We start from the raw sequence: 22,500 nt of genomic DNA, 5'->3' as shown, positions 1-22,500 counted from the left end.
AGCCGACGGCGCAAAGCGCCTAGCTTGCTAGGGGGGTCCGGGGGCATGCCCCCACGGAAAATTAAAAAAAAGGAAGCAAAATGGTGCAATCTGGTGCATTCTGAGGATGATCATTACCAGTTTCAGGCAGCAGATTTTGTCACTGATTAATACCCCAAAAAAACCCACCATTTTTTTAATATTTTTTTTTGGCTGGGGGGGGGGGGGGGGGTCCGGAAACCCCAGAACCCCCCCCCCCCCCCTCGTCCGCCCCTGGTCTATATATATGTATACCCCCTACGAGTCATCCAGTCGTGGATTTGTTGACAGTTCACTTTCGCCTCGATTGCTCTCCACTTGGGTTTGTTTGTCCTGACATGGTGGCGAGTGGTAGGCTTGTCGTGGTGTTTTGTGGCGCTTGTATTGTATACTGGATGATGTTTTTAATGGGCTAAGACGAAACAGTCATTAACACTAATGGCTTTACTATTTGTTACGTGCGGCAGGAATTCTGGCGAACGTTATTGAAGTTAACGAATAAGGTGTTAAAGTATAATGAGAGGTTTGGTTTTCTTTTATGAGTGTTTGTGTTGTAGGAAATGTGGGTAGTGTGATAGGTATAGATTACGTTTCTTATTTATGTGTGAAATGTACAAGAACCTCTCTCTCTCTCTGAAATGTACTCAGTTGTTACGCACAAGATGACACCCTTGTGATAAGTGTTTCTCTTTGTCTCGCCAATACTTACATACTTTGTGTCATCTTTCTTCTTTTTGTGTGTTTGTGTGCCCATAGCCCTTCAAAAAAGTCGATTTCCCCCATAGCGTGTATTACGCCATGTCTGTATAAATTACATATTTCTGTTGTGATGAAACAGACAGTGTATTGCTGATGCTTTGATCAGAAATCGGATACTCTGTGATGCCGTGTGGCGAAACGGCGAAACTTATTTCCTATAGCGCACAATGTTGCTGTTTCCTCGGCAGGATTACATACTGTTTTTCATGGTGGGAGAAAGATAACACAAGGGACTGCCCATGACTTAACAAAAATGGCGAACACTTTTATGGCTATCGCTGCAAGTTTGCTCAAGAAAATCAATCCATGCAACATCCCTGTGTATTGTTAACACTGTGGTGCTGATGTTGTGACGAAACATTGCGCAGTTGGTATGCTGGCGCCATACAGAAACGGTATGTTTTGATGTACAGTCCAAGTAATTAATATTTTCGACGAAATAAATGTCAGATCGTATCGTCCGGTAGCTCGGAGTACAATTTGCACTTTCGTTACACATTGACACTTCGGCCAAACAGTCGCAGATAAGACTCGGTGTATTACAATATTCACCAATGTGACACGCCAAAGACCTCGGTCATTCTGCTGGAAATGCAGGTGGCTGATTATTATATGAAGTCTTATATCGCGCGCGTATCTTCAGACTCGGACTCAAGGCGCAGGGATCTACACCTTAAAGGCTGACATAGTCCTATTTAATTAGTTTAATTACTTCCCGGGCTTTTCCCATCGTTGCGGGGATATATAAATTAAGCTTCCTGCAAAGTTTTAGGTTTGAAGTCCTTACCAATTACGAGAAATAATTAATTCTTTATTGCATTGTTTAGCAACAGTTCTCCAGGACTTTGGCTATTTTTAGACCGTTGACGTCACTTCGTGACGTTTCTTAAACCAAAGATGGCGTTTGAGACTGTTCTGTTTACATTCGACACTATCAACACCACTTTGCAATACTGAAATAATTTTTTCTGTGTTCGAAAGCTACAGCCAATCGTTATTATATCCCCTTAGGTACAGTTTTATAACATTATTGGCACATGTAAACAATATGAATTAATTAATGAACGCTACAAATATGGCAGCCTTTAACGCGCAGTGTGACACGCCTGGCTAGCGCGACTTTTGCTGCTGCTATGTTTACAGTAGGAGGAAGCGACCTGAATTTTCCAACACATTAGTGATGACAATGAATGAAAACCCCATTTCGTTCACACAGGAAGGAAGGTCTCTTTAACCCCCACACAATGAGAGTGTATGGCGTCTGATGGGTTCTTCCCCATCACAGGCCTGACGCCTGTAGTGTGCTATAAGTGTGTCATAGACAGTGTATGCACAGTCACATCCTGCTACCAAGTGCATTGCCATTGCAAGGTCAAGTGCATTGGAAACTCTCAAAGGCAGACGCCTATAAGTTTGTGAGACTGTTACGATCAAGTGGGGAATATATTAAAACGTGCATCCTGTGCATGGTGAGATCGCTCCAGCTGTCTCTTTCAGCAAGTGTTTTTTGTTCATGGCTGTATTTCCCGATGATTCCAGGTTTCTTCATTTTGTTTTTATTTGACTTAAATGTTTTTCAGATTTTTTGTTGTTTTTGTTTCCAGATTTTATCCATAAACCCATATTTATTTATAGTTCATCCAATTTTCCATGTTTCATCCATTTATCCATATTTGATCGTTTACGGAGTTCTTTTCTGCGATGTTGGCTGATTTGTTTGTTTTTCTTTCATAGAAAACTAAGTGCCCCTATTAGTTTCGTAGAAATACAATTTGCATCCGATGAAAGTCGTATTTTCGTGTTTTTTTTTTCTTCTGAAACTAGTGAAAGGTTCCTTCATCAAATCATCTTGACATTCATTATTGGGCAGAGATTGCCGCATCAACACTGCCAGACAGTAACGTCAATATTCTGCTCGGTTCTGAGATAGCCTTTGTTTTCTCACATGATTTGAAATTCGATCCGCTGCTGGGTGTGTGTGTGTGTGTGTGTGTGTGTGTGTGTGTGTGTGTGTGTGTGTGTGTGTGTGTGTGTGTGTGTGTGTGTGTGTTGGAACGCGCGTATTTGCGTCTTTGTGCGCGTATTAACCGTGTGCGTACGTGCTTGTAAGTGTGTGAGTGCTTGCGTGCATGTGTATTTGGTGAAGGACGATACGGTTTTGGCAGGAGATCTGTAGGTATGGATAATGTCATTTCTGACGCAGAAATGGATGTATTATCACTGCTGAAGATAAGGACGAAAGAATATATACAGACACCTTCTTTTAATTTGCTTTGGTCTGTGGCTGAGCATAGGTAAAGAAAAGTTAAAACTGCTCCCCAACCTCTGTTATCTTATTAAAAAAAAAAGTTAACTTGGCACGTCTCGTGCGTCTTTCCAGATCGTATCAAATTTATTGAAGCTTGTAGATAAGAAATGCATCAAAGAAGGCAACCCTAATAATATCCAGGCACTTTTCATAACGCTATACTTACTTACTTACTTAGGCCCTTTGCCCCCAGCGGAGCATAGCTAGGCCATTGACGACATTGTTTTCATAACGCTATACTATTTTGTAATGGCTTCAACATTCAAAATGTGGCTTTATCATTGATAAAGCAGGCTCAGAATTTAAGGTGAATGCCTTGAACTATAGTGCCAATTGCATCTGATTTTGCATCAAAATCACTCATAATGAATAGATGGAAAAGTTTCTGTTCAACGTGGTAAATGGCAATGCATTTTGACATATATATAGGGCCTACTGAAGATACAGCAATGAACATAGTTACTTAAACGATGATGTTCGTCGCCACAGATATCGATGTGTCCAAGTTTTTACAGGAAATATGTGCATATTTTCATTTGGACACATATCAAAAGCAATGGCACCACCATGGATGCTCCCCCCGCGGGTTAGGGGGAAGAATTTACCCGATGCTCCCCAGCATGTCGTAAGAGGCGACTAACGGATTCTGTTTCTCCTTTTACCCTTGTTAAGTGTTTCTTGTATAGAATATAGTCAATGTTTGTAAAGATTTTAGTCAAGCAGTATGTAAGAAATGTTAAGTCCTTTGTACTGGAAACTTGCATTCTCCCAGTAAGGTAATATATTGTACTACGTTGCAAGCCCCTGGAGCAAATTTTTGATTAGTGCTTTTGTGAACAAGAAACAATTGACAAGTGGCTCTATCCCATCTCCCCCCCTTTCCCCGTCGCGATATAACCTTCGTGGTTGAAAACGACGTTAAACACCAAATAAAGAAAGAAAGAAAGAACCATGGTTGCTTTCTGTGCAGCTGGGAGCTGCAGTTTGTTTTTCTTTTGCTGAATACATTTGGCAGATTGGCATAGGTGTTATTTACGAAAGTTCTTCACCAAGAAATCCACGGTTTGCTCAGACATCAGGGTATTGATTTTCGGTACGTGCCCAAGTGAGCTATAAGTCCGCGTAATATCCGGAATAGATATTTTGTAGTGAACCTGATCGCTCTGGCAAGGAGGATGGTAGACACTCACTCACCCGGCCTAATGACCGCAACACGGTGGCCTAGTGGTAAGGCGTCCGCCCAGTGAGCGGGAGGTCGTGGGTTCGAAGCCCGGCCGGGTCATACCTAAGACTTTATAAAATTGGCAATCTAGTGGCTGCTCCGCCTGGCGTCAGGCATTATGGGGTTAGTGCTAGGACTGGTTGGTCCGGTGTCAGAATAATGTGACTGCATGGGTGAGACTTCTGTCTTGTGTGTGGCGCACGTTAAATGTCAAAGCAGCACCGCCCTGATATCACCCTTCGTGGTGGACTGGGCGTTAAGCAAACAAACAAACCCGGCCTAATTTCGACTTTCTGTTTCATTCCTGACCTTGCAATGCACGCAGTGGGGTGGACAACAAATTTTAGAATTGGACACGCTTGAGGTCCGTCTGTCACAACGCTGACCGTTTAACCTTCGTGCTTGACCAGTAGTGCGTCAAGTGCCCACCGGACTCTGGCACAGCATCAAAACAACCAACACCTTGTCGTCCAAATTCCCGCCCCTTGGAACTGCTAATCTCCCTTCGCAAAGGGTAGCAAATCGGGTAGGACTTAGTGCGGACTAATCACTCTTGTGATCAGCGCGGTGACCTCATTTTATTGCTATTTCACGGCAGAAATTGCGCGATGTACACAAGAGGGATATTTATTTTTTCTGTGAGCTGCGAGGCTCTGCTGATCTTTCAAAAAATGTAGATCGCCCAATGCTTGCAAGCTTTGTTTTGGTCTTTTGGAACGGTTATTAGTTTATGTCGGATTAGTAAAACATTTATTGCCTGACCTGATTTTTGTGTGTGTAAACTCAGGCCTGTTCATCCTGTCGTTAATCTTTCTTGGTGTTAACTGTGATGACCGTTTGATACATCGCTTGACTGGCAGCTGCATATCAGATTGTTGTGCCTGGAAGCGAAAGGTTTTGCTGACACGCATGCAGAGTGGTTAGCTGTAATTTTATCGAGCTTCCCAGGCTTCTTGGCGCCTGCGACTGCCTTTAGGTAAATGTGGAGGAATGATGACGCGGGCATTGAACACCCTCTGTGGGAAAGTGATGGTGTTCTACCTATCTGTGCTTCTCTTTTTGTGTTAGTACGCACACATGAACAGACAACCAGACAGACAGGTAAGGAGAAAGGTATGAAAGACAGACAATCAGAGAGACCAACACAGTCACGTACACACACGCACACGCACAGAGAGAGAGAGAGAGAGAGAGAGAGAGAGAGAGAGAGAGAGAGAGAGAGAGAGAGAGAGAGAGAGAGAGAGAGAGACTCTGAGAGAGAGAGAGAGAGAGAGAGAGAGAGAGAGAGAGAGAGAGGGGGGATGTAATGTGTCACCTCTGCTACTGCTACTAATGATGGGGGATTGAAACGAAAAGAAACGAAAAAACAAGTCGCGTAAGGCGAAAATACAACATTTAGTCAAGTAGCTGTCGAACTCACAGAATGAAACTGAACGCAATGCAACGCAGCAAGATAAGACCGTATACTCGTAGCATCGTCAGTCCACCGCTCACGGCATAGGCAGTGAAATTGACAAGAAGAGCGGGGTAGTAGTTGCGCTGGGAAGGATAGCACGCTTTTCTGTACCTCTCTTCGTTTTAACTTTCTGAGCGTGTTTTTAATCCAAACATATCATATCTATATGTTTTTGGAATCAGGAACCGACAAGGAATAAGATGAAAGTGTTTTTAAATTGATTTGGAAAATTTAATTTTGATAATAATTTTTATATATTTAATTTTCAGAGCTTGTTTTTAATCCGAATATAACATATTTATATGTTTTTGGAATCAGCAAATGATGGAGAATAAAATAAACGTAAATTTGGATCGTTTTATAAAAAACATTTTTTTTACAATTTTCAGATTTTTAATGACCAAAGTCATCAATTAATTTTTAAGCCACCACGCTGAAATGCAATACCGAAGTCCGGGCTTCGTCGAACATTACCCGACCAAAATTTCAACCAATTTGGTTGAAAAATGAGGGCGTGACAGTGCCGCCTCAACTTTCACGAAAAGCCGGATATGACGTCATCAAAGACATTTATTGAAAAAAAGAAAAAAATGTCCGGGGATATCATTCCCAGGAACTCTCATGTCAAATTTCATAAAGATCGGTCCAGTAGTTTAGTCTGAATCGCTCTACACACACACACACACACAGACAGACACACACACACACACACACACGCACATACACCACGACCCTCGTCTCGATTCCCCCCTCTACGTTAAAACATTTAGTCAAAACTTGACTAAATGTAAAAACATATCGCAGATATGTAATTTGGTATCTGTTCTGTATTGGTTTTTCTTCCACTTAATAAGGATGCAGGATTAGCAGGTATTTTTCAAACCACATCTGTTGCAAAACGCACATGTGATAGTATCTGTGTTGCTGATAGCTGTTTGCTGGTTCCAAATGAATCGATGTGTCATGGAGAGTGAATGTTTTTCGCGCTGTATATATTCGTTTGTTTTGTAACTTTGTTCTCTTCTTTCGATTTGCCACCATCATGGTCTACCACCCCCAATCGTTACATTATCAAAAAACACGCATTTTACTTTCAATCATATTGTGTTCAATACTGTATGCGCGGACGCGCGTGAATGCACGCGCACACACACACACACACACACACACACACACACACACACACACACACACACACACACACACACACACACACACACACACACACACACTAACACACACACACACACACACACACACACACACACACACACATGCACGCATGCACGCAAATGCACACAATAACCTCACACAGAGACAACCACACACACACATTCACACACACGAGAGAGAGAGATAAAGAGATAGATAAGATAAGAATTTTTTATTTACAAGGGTAATTATATTTATAAGCAATTATACATGCTTTTTTTACAATCAGCCCTCGTCCATGAGGGTACAAGAACAATACAAAACACAAATCTAACAGTAACAAGTAACTCATTATATCGTCATAAAAATAATAATAATAATAATAATGATTTAAAAAAATGTATCATCTTTATGAGAGAGAGAGAGAGAGAGAGAGAGAGAGAGAGAGAGAGAGAGAGAGAGAGAGAGAGAGAGAGAGAGAGAGAGAGAGAGAGAGAGATGTCCCTGGGACGCATAGACACACAATTATATAATTAAAAAATTAAAAAGTTAAAAAGTTAACCAACAAAAGGTGATCGGAAAACTTCAGCACGTGATAATAAAGATGACGACGATGATGATGATGACGATGATGATGATAATGATGATGATGAAGATTAGGCATGAAGAGCATACATAATTATGTGGTTATTCATAAAATCAAATGCATACTATGCAGGTAATTATAAATACAAGCTGGTAGCAATCGAACATGTAGCAATAGTACAACAAAAATATGTTCAGAACATACAATGCACAGCATATCTTTGACGTAATACTAAGTGTGGTAAATCAAAAGGCGTTAAACTACTCAGACATTAAAGGTCCTTGTCTACATTTTTATACCGAAATCGCCATTTGACCATTAAAATGCAGAGTCTATTATCTACAATTATCAACAATACACCCCCTTTCGATCAAAAAAGACGAAGCCAGTGTAGCCGTTTGAAAATTCATTGTAGTATTCCAGCGTAGTACTCATAGTAGGATATCCTTATTTGGAAAATGCCAAGCGCAAAACTCCTCTCAAATCCCGTGCATTTCGTGCGTTTAAAAAAAAGCGTGGACAGCGCTCCAGTGTCAAACTGTTGCTGCACTTGTTTGGGCGTGGCTATAAGCATAGTGACATGAATTTGATTGCTCAGTATTTTTAGGCAAAGCACATGTTCTCAGCAAACAGAAAACAAAATATTGGAAGCGTGAGTCACGCTACCCAAAAATAAAATCTTTTTTTACATATTTTATTTTCTATAACTTTTTTCCCCATGGTTCATTCATCATCTGACATAACGTTTTAGCGAAATCTAACCATAAGATTATTGAAAAAAAGCAAAAATGTAGACGACCACCTTTAAGTGGTTTTTAACACATTTTTTAACACTTTTTAATGACTTTAAGTGCTTAAAGGATGATGGAAGTGAATTCCAAACTGAAGTACCCGAAAAAGCAAGACTGGTCTTGTACAGGTCAATTCGTGGAATCGGTGGGATCAAGTTGACCGAGAGAGAGAGAGCGCTAAGTACATATGTAATTTCAATGTTCATATTATACAAATATCCAAACACATGTTACCAACGTTCATCTATCACTCTTGCCAGGGACGAAATTAATTTTTTCACCAACATAAAATTGGCAACAGGTTGCAGAAAGGCTGTATGAAATCGCATATTTCACTTGTCAGTTTCAGGACAGGTAGAGAAAGGTGGAATTGCACACCTACATATTACTTACCACCCCTCGTATCCTGGGGAGTAACCGTGACCTTAATAATTATAACCGGATGATTTCTCTTGGAAACTTTGTTTTACCAACATCAATACAATTTCGTTTTGTTTTGTTTTGCCAGAGGAGTTCTTTGTCGCAGTGCGCAGTATGCATGAATTTGGTACACGTTTGTGTGTCATGCGCGTGTCAAAAAGACATGTTTAATCAACAGGTGTAGACGAACGGTGATAACAATCGTGCGTGTAGAAAGGGTACCGTGTCATTGTAAACTGTGTCGCACAGTAAGCGTGTGGAATGGATGTCACGGATTGTTCTTTTTCTTTTCCTCCTAACAGTACAGGTGTATAAACGTTGCGAAATTTTGATCACTGAATTTTTAAAAATGTATTTTGTTATCCTCTCTGTGGATGCTGTGTGTGTTTCTATCAGTCTATCGATCTGTTTCTGTAGGCTACATGTCTTTCCGTCTCTGTCTCGGTCTACCTCTGTCTTTCTGTCAGTCTATCTGTCAGAGTCTGAATGTGCTGTTTCAGTTTAATGGAGAAAGGGGGGGGGGGGGGAATGGTATGGGGGAGGGGCTAAAATAGTAGAAAGCCCCCCTCTCCATATGTGACCCTCCACCACAGAATGAGTCGGATGTCACCTCGCCGGGGTTTGCGCTAGGCCTTATAAACGTCCGGGGGGTGTAAGGTATCGGTGTGAGGGTCACCTTAGTCACTCAGGGTTATAACTCAAACAGTTTTCGCCCTTTTCTAAAACGGTTTTCACCACTGGATAGAGCTTTAAAATCTCTTTAAGAAAATGTAAACATATAAAAATCATGCAAAGGTGACATGCGACTCATTCCGCGCGTGGTGGAGGGTCACATATTACAACACCCAAACTAAATAATGGAACACAAGTAAACACGTGTTAACATGAAAACGGGAAACCCAGGACGCTGTAAATAATTGACTGTGACTACATCACACATACACGCACGCACGCACACACACACACACACACACACACACACGCACACACTCACACACACACACGCACGCACTGCACGCACGCACGCACGCACGCACACACACACGCACGCACTGCACGCACGCACGCACGCACGCACGCACACACGTACGCACGCACGCAAACATACACACACACACACACACGCACGCACGCACGCTCACACACACACGCACGCACGCGCACACACACACACACCCGCACACACATGTGCGCAAACCACTTCACGTCAAAATTAGTCACTCTCCCTTTAACTCCACCTTCACCCCACCCCCTCCCCAACCTTACCCACCCCCCTTACCCCTCCCAAGGCTTTAGGTCAGTGAGCCGAAACAAGAAGAGGTGGAGGTGGGGGGGATTTTTACCTGTCAGAATTTCACCAACACGACCTCACTCCCCTTCACCGAAGACAGGAAACACGAGGCGACACTACACTCCGCGCGGTAAGATTTTGGGTCGACAGCCTCTAGGAGGATTATGGAAAGCCGTTTGGCTCATAACTATTACAGCTGTAATTTAAAATAAATACAGCTGTATTTAATGATAAATACAGCTGTATTTAATCATAAATACAGCTGTATTTAAAAATAATTACACCTGTATTTAAAAATATATACAGCTGTATTTATTATTAAATACAGGTGTAATTATTTTTAAATACAGCTGCATTTAAAAATAAATACAGCTGTATTTAAAAATAATTACACCTGTATTTAATAGTAAATACAGCTGTATTTAAAAATAAATACACCTGTAATTATTTTTAGATACAGGTGTAATTATTTTTAAATACAGCTGTATTTATTTTTAAATGCAGCTGCATTTAATAAATGCGGCTGAAATAAATTAGAACTTGAATCGGAAAATGTACGACATGCAAAGCGACAATCTCGTGGAGATACTACTTCCGGTGACGCCACTGGATCAGACCCGCCATTGCGACGTCAATTTGTTGCAGTCTGGTAATGAGCCAGAAGAAGTTTTAAGAAGGTAAGCAACGTTTTGTTTGCTTGTTCATTTGTGACTTAATGGAAGAAACAATGCGTGATCTTTGAAACACGGGTACCGGGTCCCGGTTTGATAACCACTGGCAGTGGCAATCAAAGATGGCGTGTAAAACTAAAAGCAACTTTCTGTGTTTTGGAGTTCATTAAATGTTGGGATGAATATGTCAGGTTTGAGGATGCACATTTCTGTAGGTTCATCTCGGTATTCCACCCCCTCGGCTTTCTGTTGTAAATATTAAGCTGAGCACGGTGATCGAATGTGGAAGCTACGTTTGGTCAAAGGTCACAGAAGATTTGCGTCGTGCAGCGAAGGAAAGAATCGCGATCTTGTTTCCGAATCGGTACCTCTTTGTTTTTCATTAAACCTGTCATTCTGCTTGCTCGGCTTTGTTAGATGTTTGCATATCGTGTTGCTATTTTCTTTGCTTTTATTATTGTTTCTTACTTGTGCTTCGTTTATCGATACAACGCAAGTAATAAAAGTGTTTGGCAATTTTCAGGGAAAATGGAATGCTACTTGTAAACTGTACAACGCATGGTGTATTCCAGGATATCTGATCAAGAGTTGGATGCGTTGGTGGAACCAATTACTGCTTCCAACAAGCTTACTGGGTCCTTAATGATACAAGCTCGTCTGAAAGGACAGGGGACAGTACTTCAGGTAACTCTTCTGTGCTGAATATTAGAATAGTAAAGCTTCAAAAAGGAATTTTAAACTGTTGAAAAACAACTGAGAAATGGACCAATGTTTCACAGTCACAGATTCTGATTTTAAAGTTAAGTAATACCGTTTTTATATTTAGTCAAGTTTTGACTAAATATTTTAACGTAGAGGGGGGAATTGAGACGAGGGTCGTGGTGTATGTGTGTGTGTGTGTGTGTCTGTCTGTCTGTCTGTGTGTGTGTTTCGATCCATCATACAACGCCGCAGCTATGGAGGTCAATGCGTTGCTTCGGCAGGGCACTGTGGACTCCCCTAGAGTTGTATTTTGGGACCATGATTTTATGTTTTCCGCTGGAAAACAGTTTACGTTACCTGAATTTGCAGCGTCATTTCCTGGGTGATGGTGTGCATCTAGCAAACGTATATTCCCAAGCTTGGGACCTGTTGGCGTAACATATCAAGATCAAGAAGATCAAGCAACGTCAGGACAGGCCAGGTTGTACAAGTCCCTTCGTCAGGCGATAAACACAGTCGGTTTTTGTGTGATTAAATAATGTTGTAGCCGGGTCAGGTTGCATTGTGCGTTTTGACTGATCAGCTTACAAAGCACGGGTATAGGAACAGGGAATCTTCAAATTGTTTACATTTTCTTTCTTGTTTGATGCGGGTGGGTGGCATAAATCGACGGCTCTAAATGGGGTCAACCAGATCGGTAGATGGGAAGTAACTCGAGTTTATGACAGGCTCGTTGTGGATGATGTCCCTTGTCTAAAAACCAGTTCAAGGTGGATCCGGAATGGTTCTTCGATCAACACGATTGTTGAGTGTTCTGTCAAATCAAGATATCGTGACATGTTTCAACAGTATGTTTCTGTGTTGGTGGATAGTATGGATCAGTGTTTTTCCAGAGTACTTGGAAATAATTTTCAGGTGAGATTCTGATGAACATGTTGGTGTTACGATGCCTTTTCATGTGAGCGTTTGTCAATTCAGAGAATCAGAATATTTGTTCCTGTGGAGGTACTGTATGTCAATTACCTCGGGTGTTTGTCATTTCAGTGAATCAGGAAATATTGGTTCCTGTGGAAGTACTGTTTTGTCAATCACCTGTTATTTTGCCTAGGAGATTCCAAATTTATTTTGATTGTGGTACTGTGGGCTAGGTAATATTTCATGTGGAGGTACTGTTGTCACTTGTGTTGGCTGGTGCCTCACAGATTACAAACACTATTTTGGTTAAAGTACATGTACCGTGGGCTAGGTAATATTTCATGGTGGGGCTGATTTTTCAGAGAATCAGAAAACATGGTTCGCTGTTGTTCTTTTTGTCAAATTAAGCTATAGGGCCTCAGAGATTCCAACATTAGTTAGTATGTGGATTTGTTAGCCAGGTATTATGTTGGTGTGTGACAGTTCAGAGAACCATGATGTAATTTCCTGTTGGTGTTCTGTTTGTCATAAATGTATTGAGCCTCAGAGATTCCAAACTCGTTTGGTGGGGGTACTGGGTGCCAGGATTTGAGTTTGACACAGAAAACACAATTGGTTTGAAGTACTTTGGGCCAGATTTTAATCAATTTCTTTGGTTTGTATTTCAGACTCCCAAAATCTGGTGACAACTTCAGAAGTATGGGATATTAAACACCTTTTACAGGCTGAACAGTGAAGGAGTTGTTAACTCCTGCAAGGAGCAGCAGACAAGTTCAAGGCTTATGTGTAATTCTCAGTAATCTGACAAATAAGGCTGTGTTCACATATCCTGTTTTTTATGCACAGGAATATGCCTCCCAGGAGGGCAGCGTCAAGGCGGGTAGCCGAAGTGACCCGAGCCGCTGCAGGTCGGCCGAGGGCCAGCAACCAGACAGCCTCGCAGCGACAACCCGGTGGGTTTGAGTCAGCCACAGCAGGAGGGGAAGAAAGCGCCACTGCTTTGGCCGCGGTATTGGCAGAACTATGCAGGCTGGGGGAGCGGCAAGAGACCTGCCAAGTGGCCATTGTCTCGCTCCAGAAAGACAACCAACGTCTGCAAGAAGCTGTTTCGGGTGATCGTGAGGCCATCGCCTCAACATCGGGATCGATGACAACCGGTACCAGCAATTCTACCCTGTCTGGCTCGGTTGCCAACCTGGTCAACACAATCACAGGTGAGGCGGCAACCCAATTGGTGCCTGTTGTTTTGTTCGTCGAGGATAAAGTTAAACGCAGGATCTGGGGCCCGGGGCGTCGATCCACAATGACAACTGAAAAGTTTCAAATGGAAGCGTGTCAATGTTAATTGTAATTCAATCTGACAATGATCTCTTTCCTGCGTTCATGCGGTTGCAAACAGACCAGAATTGGTTCTGTTCTGTTCACATAGTACTTTGAGTTCACTTACATGCAAGGGTGATGCACAGTATTCCTATGGAGAGAACTTCATCTTTAAGTGTACTTCGATTAACTGAAGATATTCAATTGTTTACTTCAATGTGGGAGGTGTGCAATGTGTAAATACACATCAACTCAGTCAGTAAGATTTATGTGCTGGTGTATGATGCAGAGCTGTCAGCCCCTATGAAGCTTCATGTGTAGCAATCTTGAATTTATAGTGTAGCAAATGGTGTTTATCTTTAAGTATTGCATCATCTTATAATCCACTGCACCTACATGTTTATATGTCAAGACACAAATGTTGCAATAACTGTGTTCAGACAAGAAAACAGCAGCAGGAACAAATGAACATTGTAGAGTGTCTGTATAACGAAGTAGCATTTTCTGTTTTACAAGTAGCATGCTACATCGAAAGCGTAATAGTCTGCAGCTCTAATTGGGCCACTAATGCGACATGGTGCTTTTGGATTCCACAAGTTATTTTGCATGTTGTTTTTAAGGCAAATATGTCAGAAGCTCCTAAAGAACTTTAGTGGGTAAGCCTGTGACATTGTTGTCCACATAGAGAATACTATATGGTTTCCTATGAAATACCAGTTTTACTCAAGTTGTGCTTTTAAATATTAAACTGCGAACAATATTTCAAAACACTAGTGTAAAACTGGTATCAAACAGGAAGCCATGTAGTATTCTGTTTATCCTACATACAGGGTTCGTACAGGTCATGGAAAGTCATGGAATTTGATTTTTAATTTTCCAGACCTGGAAAGTCATGGAATTTCAATTCAAGTCATGGAATTTCAATTCAAGTCATGGAATTTAACATAAATAAGAAAGAAAAAAAAATAACCTTTAGCACGCCAGCTTTCTTTCGAGTTGTTTCTTGACAACAAAAAGTATGCGGAATTGGAACGAATTACCAAGGAAGATCTTCGCAATGAACTGTGTATCGCGGTGAAAAAAATGACAGTTCGTCAAGTCACAGTGTTAGTGACGGTTATGAAACGGAATTTACGAAAGTGCAGATGGATACAAACAGTGGCTGGTCCAGTTTAGTGAAATGACAGGACCAGCAAACATTACCGATAATCTGACTGCGTAGCAAATGCTTGACTTGCTTGTCAAAGAGACACTGCGTAGAAACTGACTCAAATTCAGTGCAAAGCAAGCCAGTGTCAAAACTGGCAGTGACAAGATGTAAAAAGTTTGCGTGTTCGGAAATGGCGACCTGTGGATCTAGTCATGGAAAATGTTATTGAGGCTCATGGGAAAGTCATGGAATTTTGTTTCTAAAAACCAGTGGGGACCCTGTACATACTGTTGCATGTTCATTGCTGTAAATGTCCCTTTGTCGAAGCGCCCAGATTGAAGAAGCTTAAAAATTGAACCTGGATCTCTCCGAATGCCTCGTATAATCTTTTATGTCAAAGCAAGGAAATGTCACTGGTGTGGTGTTTACGTTCTTAAAATTCTTCCGAGTGTTCAAAGAAGGACGCTTGTTTCGGTATTGGAGGCAGTGAAAAATCAGGTCCTTGTCAGACAAGACCTCTTTACACATGCAATGTAGAGTGAATGGTATTGTTATGACATGAGTGGTATGTCACGTTAGTGTAATAAGTTGTATTCTTACACGCTCCACAAAGGCACAGAGTACGGGGAGCCATCCCGCGGGTTGATCCTGGTGGAGTAGCTGTCAGAGCTTTGGCGTTGAGGCCCACGAGACGTCGTCTGTACCAAGTATCAGGACCAAACGCTCTCTGGCATCTAGACGGATACCACAAGTTGATATCGTGAGTACAGCTACAAATACATACACTGGGCACAAAAAAATCCTTTTTAAAAATTTGGTGAATGTTGAGTGTGTCCGGTGGTGGGGAGGATGTTGGGGGTTGTGCCAGTTTGAACATGGAATTTGAGTGGATTGATACAGGTGGCATAAGGGTGATAAGGAATTCTCTTATTTTATGACGCTGGAATCTTTCTTTTAAGACCTACATAACCCTGAGATAATAAGGTCTTATAATGGGGGTAAACTTACAGAGGTTATGAGCAGAATATCTTAGAGAACAGCATACCTGCCAATTGCTACGATTTTGGCGCAGCATGCTCCGATTTTGCAGGAATTGCTACGCTGCTACTCTAAGCCCTGAGCTGCTACGCTAAAAAAAAAAAAATGACAAGCGTGCAAAATGTTCACTTATTGCTTGACAATCAACAATGAACATTGCATAACTAGTCGAGTACCGATGGCTGGGAACCACTCCGTTATGACTCGATATTGTCCACGTGACTTGCTTAGCAAATCGTGAATTTTATTGCAAGCATTCGCATTTCCGGTGACTCTATGCGCCAATTGTGAATTTGATTAGAATATGCAATGCACTTGTTAAGTTGTAAGCTGTGCACAGTGACGGTGTTAGAAGTGGAAACTGGAGGGAGACAGGATAAAAACGGGGAAACGTAAGGGTGGTGAAGATTATGGTGCAAGTTCCACACCGATGCGGGCAAATCATTTTCAACGATTTTTGCCGAAGAATTCGACAGACTTTGCGTGTATAGGTAATAATACCTGCTATTCCGACTTGGTTGTGTGACAGACGTTTTCTTCCACACGAGATTACGTTGATTGTCTAAATCTACTTTTTGACGGAAGTGGCCGAACAACTGTGAATGACGTCTCGTTATATGGGAATGACGTCACAGTCATCGTCACAGTCTGTATCTTTTGAAGCATCTCATTCTTCATGACGTCTTTCTGTGTCTGCATCCGCAAAATGTTTGTTCATTCCGGAATCTTTGTCATCTATGTTCAGAACTCTGTCCTTATAGTGTCAGACAAACAGGCCTCCTGAGCGAACCACTTTCCAAGGGAAGTTAAATTCGCGTATGGAAACAGTACTGTCGTCTGGGGTGCCGTTTTCAGTATTCTGAGCGTTGAAGAATCTGTAAAGAGAAGAAACGATAACAGCAGGAGAAATAAAAGTCGTGTGTGCATTTTATGTTTTTTTGGAGTGACGATTTTGAGTTTGAATCCGTTCTTGCCATGCTCCTAAAGCGTGTAACATACAATCTTGCATACGTTTGCTTTAGTAGTGGCAAAGAAGGAAAGCGTGTGACATTGAACTATGTTTAGACGGTTGTAATGTCGTAGAGCTCTCAGAATCTTACAAACGTTTTTGATGGCATTTTAAATGCGGGCTTGCGATTCAAATTTAAGATTATGCGAGTGCTACGCTTATAAACACCAATTGCAACTCTGACATTTGGTGAAAGTTCCAAAATGCTACTCTTTGGGCTTCACAGGGGTTGGCAGCTATGAAACAGGGTCTTGAAAATGTCTTGTTTGGGATCGTAAAAGGAAGGGCGTCTTCTAAGGGGTAGGTGGGTAACGAAGGTGAGTCGTGTGCAAGTATTTTCTTTTCTTTTCTTTTTATTTTGTCATTTTCTGGATATGTAATGAAAGACTGGTCCATTGATGATTTCCCCACGGAATACAAAACATATTCTGGTTATACCTTACCATTTCTACTGGGTGGTTATTTAAATTTGGTTGCTTGGTGTTTTTTTTAACAATAAACACCCCTTCAAGTTAACAGAGAAATAAGCAGAGGGGGGAATACTTTTCGGTGAATACCAAGCTACCTAGTCCTAACAAATAACCACCCAGCAACCAGTCTGAATCCTCGATAGCTCATAGGTTGAGAAACCACACTGTGTGGTCACTGCTTGGTGACTGAAAAGTTCTGAATGCTCAAATATTCGAAAGAGGAAAGAGCTCATACATACTCAACTGCATTTACACTATTCATTTCAGGTTTCAACACACAGAATCCAATATAAGATCCATAAGTTTGGTTGTTTTCTAAATCAAAATCTACGTTGTACCAGACACAAGGTCTCAAGGCAAGTAACTCTCATATTTTGTGTAGAAAATAGAGTTGTTCCCATTTTGCATTTGTACAAATAAAAAGACAGTAATCTGTAGGTCAATTATATTTCACTTCATAAATAGAACTTTTTTTCCCGAGATACTTAAACATGAAAAGAACGCAAAAATATTTGCCTTATCGTCTTAGCAGAACAACTATGTACTTTATTTTATTCGAAATTAAATTAACTGCTATAAAGAGTTTGCAGAATTGCGCAATTTTCACAGAACTCTTCAACCATGGATTAATCACATGCTTGTGCAGGTAGACTGGCTGAGTGAATAATACTTGATCAAAATAATTATGTGTGCTGTGGGCAGGCTGTCTGTCTGTCCAAGGACAAAAAATGTAACGTTGAGCTGTTATCTCAGAAGTTTATACAGCTAGACCTCTGAAACTTTGCACACTTTTAGGGTTTGATGATTTCACGAAGTGACCGCAGTTTCGTTGACCCTCATCAAATTTTGGGGTCACAGCGGGGTCATGTTCGTTTAATAAAAACTTAACGTTGATGTTATCTCAGATGTGTTTTTAGCTAGAGCTTTAACCCTTAGGCTGGTTGTCGCGACATATGTCGCGCTACTTTACGTATGCTGTCACCTGGTTGTCACGACATATGTCGCGCTATTGGCTCAGTCTGTTTGGTCGGTTCCGATTACCTCCCATTGATGCGAAAACCTATATGACTGTTTTTTGTTATGTTTCTCTCTGTTAATTCACCAGTGGCTATGTAACATGTGTTACAGAATTGCACCGGTGTAAGGGTTAATAGTACGCACACTTCTAGGTTTTGATAATGTACCAACTTGACATAAGATTGTGGGCGGGGATGTAGCTCAGTCGGTAGCGCGCTAGATTTGTATCCAGTTGCCTGCTGTCAGCGTGAGTTCGTCCCCACGTTCGGCGGGAGATTTATTTCTCGGAGTCAACTTTGTGTGCAGACTCTCCTCGGTGTCCGAACACCCCCGTGTGTACACACAAGCACAAGACCAAGTGCGCACGAAAAAGATCCTGTAATCCATGTCAGAGTTCGGTGGGTTATAGAAACAAGAAAATACCCAGCATGCTTCCTCCGAAAGCGGCGTATGGCTGCCTAAATGGTGGGGTAAAAACGGTCATACACGTAAAATTCCACTCGTGCAAACCACGAGTGCACGTGGGAGTTTCAGCCCACGAACGCATAAGAAGAAGAAGACGACATAAGGTTGATTGACCTTCGTCACAGCCCACTTCGTCAACATCACGGGCCAAAGAACAGGCCTGGGAATGATACGCCTTTCGTCGTATTTACGACGAAGTCCTTTTCTAATTGTGTAAGAAAAGAGCCTCCGTGTGCCCTTAAAAATGCTTAAAACGCAACATTTTCCCGTCAGTACGCCCAAACCACTTTTACTCATTCCCAGGCCTGAAAGAATCTAGACACAGCCATCGTCGAACGCTGAAGAAGAAGAAGATTGACCTTCGTCAAGTTTTGGGGTCACAGGGGGTCATGTTCGAATCAAAATATCTTAACATTGATGTTATCTCAGGTGTTTTTGAAGCTTGAGCTTTGAAACTTTGAACACTTGAAGGATTTGATCATCTACCTACGTGACCCTAGTTTGGTTGATCCCTGTCACATTTTGGGGTCACAGTGGGGTCAAGTTTGTAAAAGCTTTACATTGCGGTTTTCTCAGTTATTTTTTATTAAATTTCACTGAATTGTATGTGTTATTAACCAGCAGACATTACCAAAATTTTGCTTATTTTTATCAAATTTTAGAGTCCCAGCAGTTAGTGGAATCCTCCTTTTAAGACCTACAAGACCCTTAAGGCTTATGGACATGACGAAGAAAAGTCATATAAAGCAATTGCTTTTCTTGATTTATTTCTTTGCAAAATTGAAGAAAGGTGGATTAAATGGGTTACACACCTTTTCTCAATGATATATATTAAAAATAATGGTCTTGATTCTCGGTCATGAAAAAGCACTTTGACCATTACTTTTTAATATTTACTGAGCATGTTACCTGTACTTATTTCCCAATAACTCTTTAATCAGAATTTGTGTGGTGAAATCACATATGGAAACGGATCTCTGTTTGTTATATTGCAGGTGGAAAATGGTGATTCATGGGGCAATCGATGGCTTTAGCCGGGCCACTACCTTCCTCCATGCCACCGAAACAACAGGTCAGAGACCGTTCGGGATCTGTTTTTGGGTGGAACCCAACGCTTTGGACTCCCGTCAAGAGTCCGCATGGACCATGGTGGCGAGAATCTGGATGTCGTCGCCCTCATGAATGAACACAGGGGAGAAGGGAGAGGCAGTGCGATGCAAGGCCGCAGTGACCATAACCAAAGGATCGAGCGTCTCTGGCTCGACGTCTGGAAAGATGTGGTGAACCCTTACCATGACCTGTTTACTGCAATGGGAACACCACAGGCAGAAGGTGGTCTGGGGATACTGAACATGGACAATCCCATTCACTTGTGGGCCCTCCACTATGTTTTTCTGCCCAGGCTGAACCGGTCCCTACAGTGGATTGTGGAACAGAAGAACCACCAACCCCTGAGGACAGAGCGCAACAGAACTCCCCTGCAGCTCTTCTTCAGGGGGATGCTGGAGAGACGAGCCAGCACATCCACAGCAGTACAGGACTTCTGGAAAGGGAGAAGCCTTCAATCGATAATCGAGGACCATCCTTTGCCAGACAGTCGTTAGGATGTGCCTGCCACGGCTTGCCCCCTCTCTGAGGAACAGCTCGTGCAACTAACGGAGCGCATTGACCCTCGGAGTGGGCCACCCACCGATCAACATGGTCAGATGTTGTTCTCCAGTTCGTTGCCAACATGCTCGAGTAAAAAAAAAGTTAGCTTGTGGACACCCCAAACCTGAAGTGTATAGCAGACCTGTGAACCCATACGATTTTGCCATATTTTGTACGCTTGATTGTCCAGACTACAAGCAGATTGGTCAGTGGAATCACAAGAAAAATTCATTGTCTACTTTTATTTACAAGCGCATTCCAAAGCCGATCCAGTGTTTTGACACATGATTACTGCTTTTGTCAATGAAAGAAGCATTCGTTTTAAATTGTAAACTTATTAGGCTACTTGCCCTATCCGCTCTAGCCACGTAATCGTGCAATAAATCTGCAATATCTTGCATGGCGTTGGGAGGTGTGCCTCAATTTGCGGGTTTGCTTTGAGACCTCAGAGTAAGGATGTGTCTGGGTGCAGACACTTCGCCTTCAAAAAAGTTAATTTGCACTGAGCAGCATTGGGCTGCAACAATGAAAGCCTCAAAAACAATCATAAAGTTTGTTCAAAGTACCAAGCATGGTAGAAGGTATAAGCAACTGTTTTTTTCAAATTGGTTTAAATCTGCGCTCTAATTCTAAACCAATCTTTGTAAAGTGGAAAGTCATTCAAATAAAGCGAAATTATGTCCGCTGTGTATTTTATTATTTTTAAACACAGGTACTGCACCACGAAAACAATATTGCTAAAAAAAAAAAAAAAATATGTACACTTTGTGAAAGAAAGTTGTAAAGAAAGTTTTACACAATGATTTGCCATTAGGTTACCTGTTTAATTGCACCAAACAGACATGGGATTCTTCCGTAAATTACGGAATTCCGTAAATTTTTAGGCTCCAGGGATCATTCTTGAGATTCGTGCAAATCCGCTGAGAAATGTTGGGGTATATGTAGGTAAAGACCCAAGTTTTTCGGCCGGTCCGCTGATCGCGACGCTCCATTCCATACTATTCTTGAACGGTTGGTTCCTAAAACGGTCAGACTGTTGCTGGTCGATCCGTATGGGAACGCGCTCTGTGTCTTTGTCTCCTACAGTCACCGTTTCAAGGTAGTAGCTATCGGGGATTCAGTAAAGCTAAAGCATTACCGTATGAGAATGATTCGGCGCCATTTTTACATCGCTTCGAGCCACTTGCCAAAATGATGAGGAAGCTAAAGCGAGACGAAACCGTTCTATCCGGGAAATTGACCAGCAGAAGTACAAGAAAAATCTCTGGAGATCGACTGGCTCGATGAAGTTGTATCATTGAGCTGGAAATACGAGAAAGGCCAGAAGACACAAGACGTGAAACTGAAAGTTGGCGATGCTTTTGCTAAAATCAACTTGCCGGGAAAAACTTAGTGCACTTTGTGCAACGATGTTAATGTTATCAACTACGGTTCCAATGGAAACTGCCCTCAAAAGCCACTGAAAAGCAACAAGCACTGCTATCCTGAAAACCCAGTCGTGTAATCAGTCACTGGGGTCGTTTGGCACCGACGAGGTAAGAACATTGAAACCACAGACCGTCACACACGCCACCACCCCCCCCCCATCCCCGCCTCCTCCTCTCTCTCGCCTCTCTCTCTCTCTCTCTCTCTTTCTCCTCCTTATTTTGAGTCTTAGCGTAAATTAATTTGAGAAACATGGAAAGGGGGGGGGGGCTATTGATTAAGCTGGAAATATGCATTTCAGGGCCATTTTTGTGTGTCTAAAATACTAAAAACCTTCAGCTTCTGGGGGCTTTGCCCCCAGACCCCCGACCAGGGGCGTTTGCCCCTGGACCCACTTTTTTTTTTCCTTAATTATCACTTTTTTCTGAATCCCCCAATGTCTGACCAAATTTCTTTTTGATGTATCTATAGTATAATTTATAAAGTTGAAAAATGTCTGAAAGTTTTTAAAACAGACTATTGTTTTTGAAAAAGACCTTAGTGTATTTTTAGTTTATTGATGCTAGATATATTTATATCTATATATTCTATATATATATATATATATAGGGCGTTGCCCAATCCAAACTATAAAGGAACTCATTGTTATTCAGCCATTAACCTTC

General features: G+C 41.8%; 1 protein-coding gene across 6 annotated transcripts; it reads left to right on the top strand.

The window, feature by feature from the left end:
- The first annotated feature begins 10,466 nt into the window (after positions 1-10,466).
- On the top strand, positions 10,467-21,493 carry LOC138975440 (uncharacterized). 6 transcript variants are annotated; one of them, XM_070348128.1, is made up of 5 exons: positions 10,467-10,680; positions 11,247-12,291; positions 13,138-13,505; positions 15,375-15,521; positions 19,756-21,493. In XM_070348128.1, the coding sequence occupies exons 2-4, from the start codon at positions 12,158-12,160 to the stop codon at positions 15,419-15,421; spliced, it is 549 nt and encodes a 182-aa protein (XP_070204229.1). In that variant the 5' UTR covers positions 10,467-10,680; positions 11,247-12,157; the 3' UTR covers positions 15,422-15,521; positions 19,756-21,493. The 6 variants fall into 6 exon arrangements, with proteins under 6 accessions (XP_070204229.1, XP_070204224.1, XP_070204226.1 ...); XM_070348123.1 differs by having other exon boundaries at positions 11,198-12,291; XM_070348125.1 differs by lacking the exon at positions 19,756-21,493 and adding an exon at positions 17,546-19,742 and having other exon boundaries at positions 11,198-12,291.
- The last annotated feature ends 1,007 nt before the right edge of the window (positions 21,494-22,500 follow it).

This window comes from Littorina saxatilis, linkage group LG9 (assembly GCF_037325665.1).
Source record: "Littorina saxatilis isolate snail1 linkage group LG9, US_GU_Lsax_2.0, whole genome shotgun sequence".
Classification (NCBI taxonomy): domain Eukaryota; kingdom Metazoa; phylum Mollusca; class Gastropoda; order Littorinimorpha; family Littorinidae; genus Littorina; species Littorina saxatilis.
This window is presented reverse-complemented; position numbering and strand designations above follow the sequence as displayed.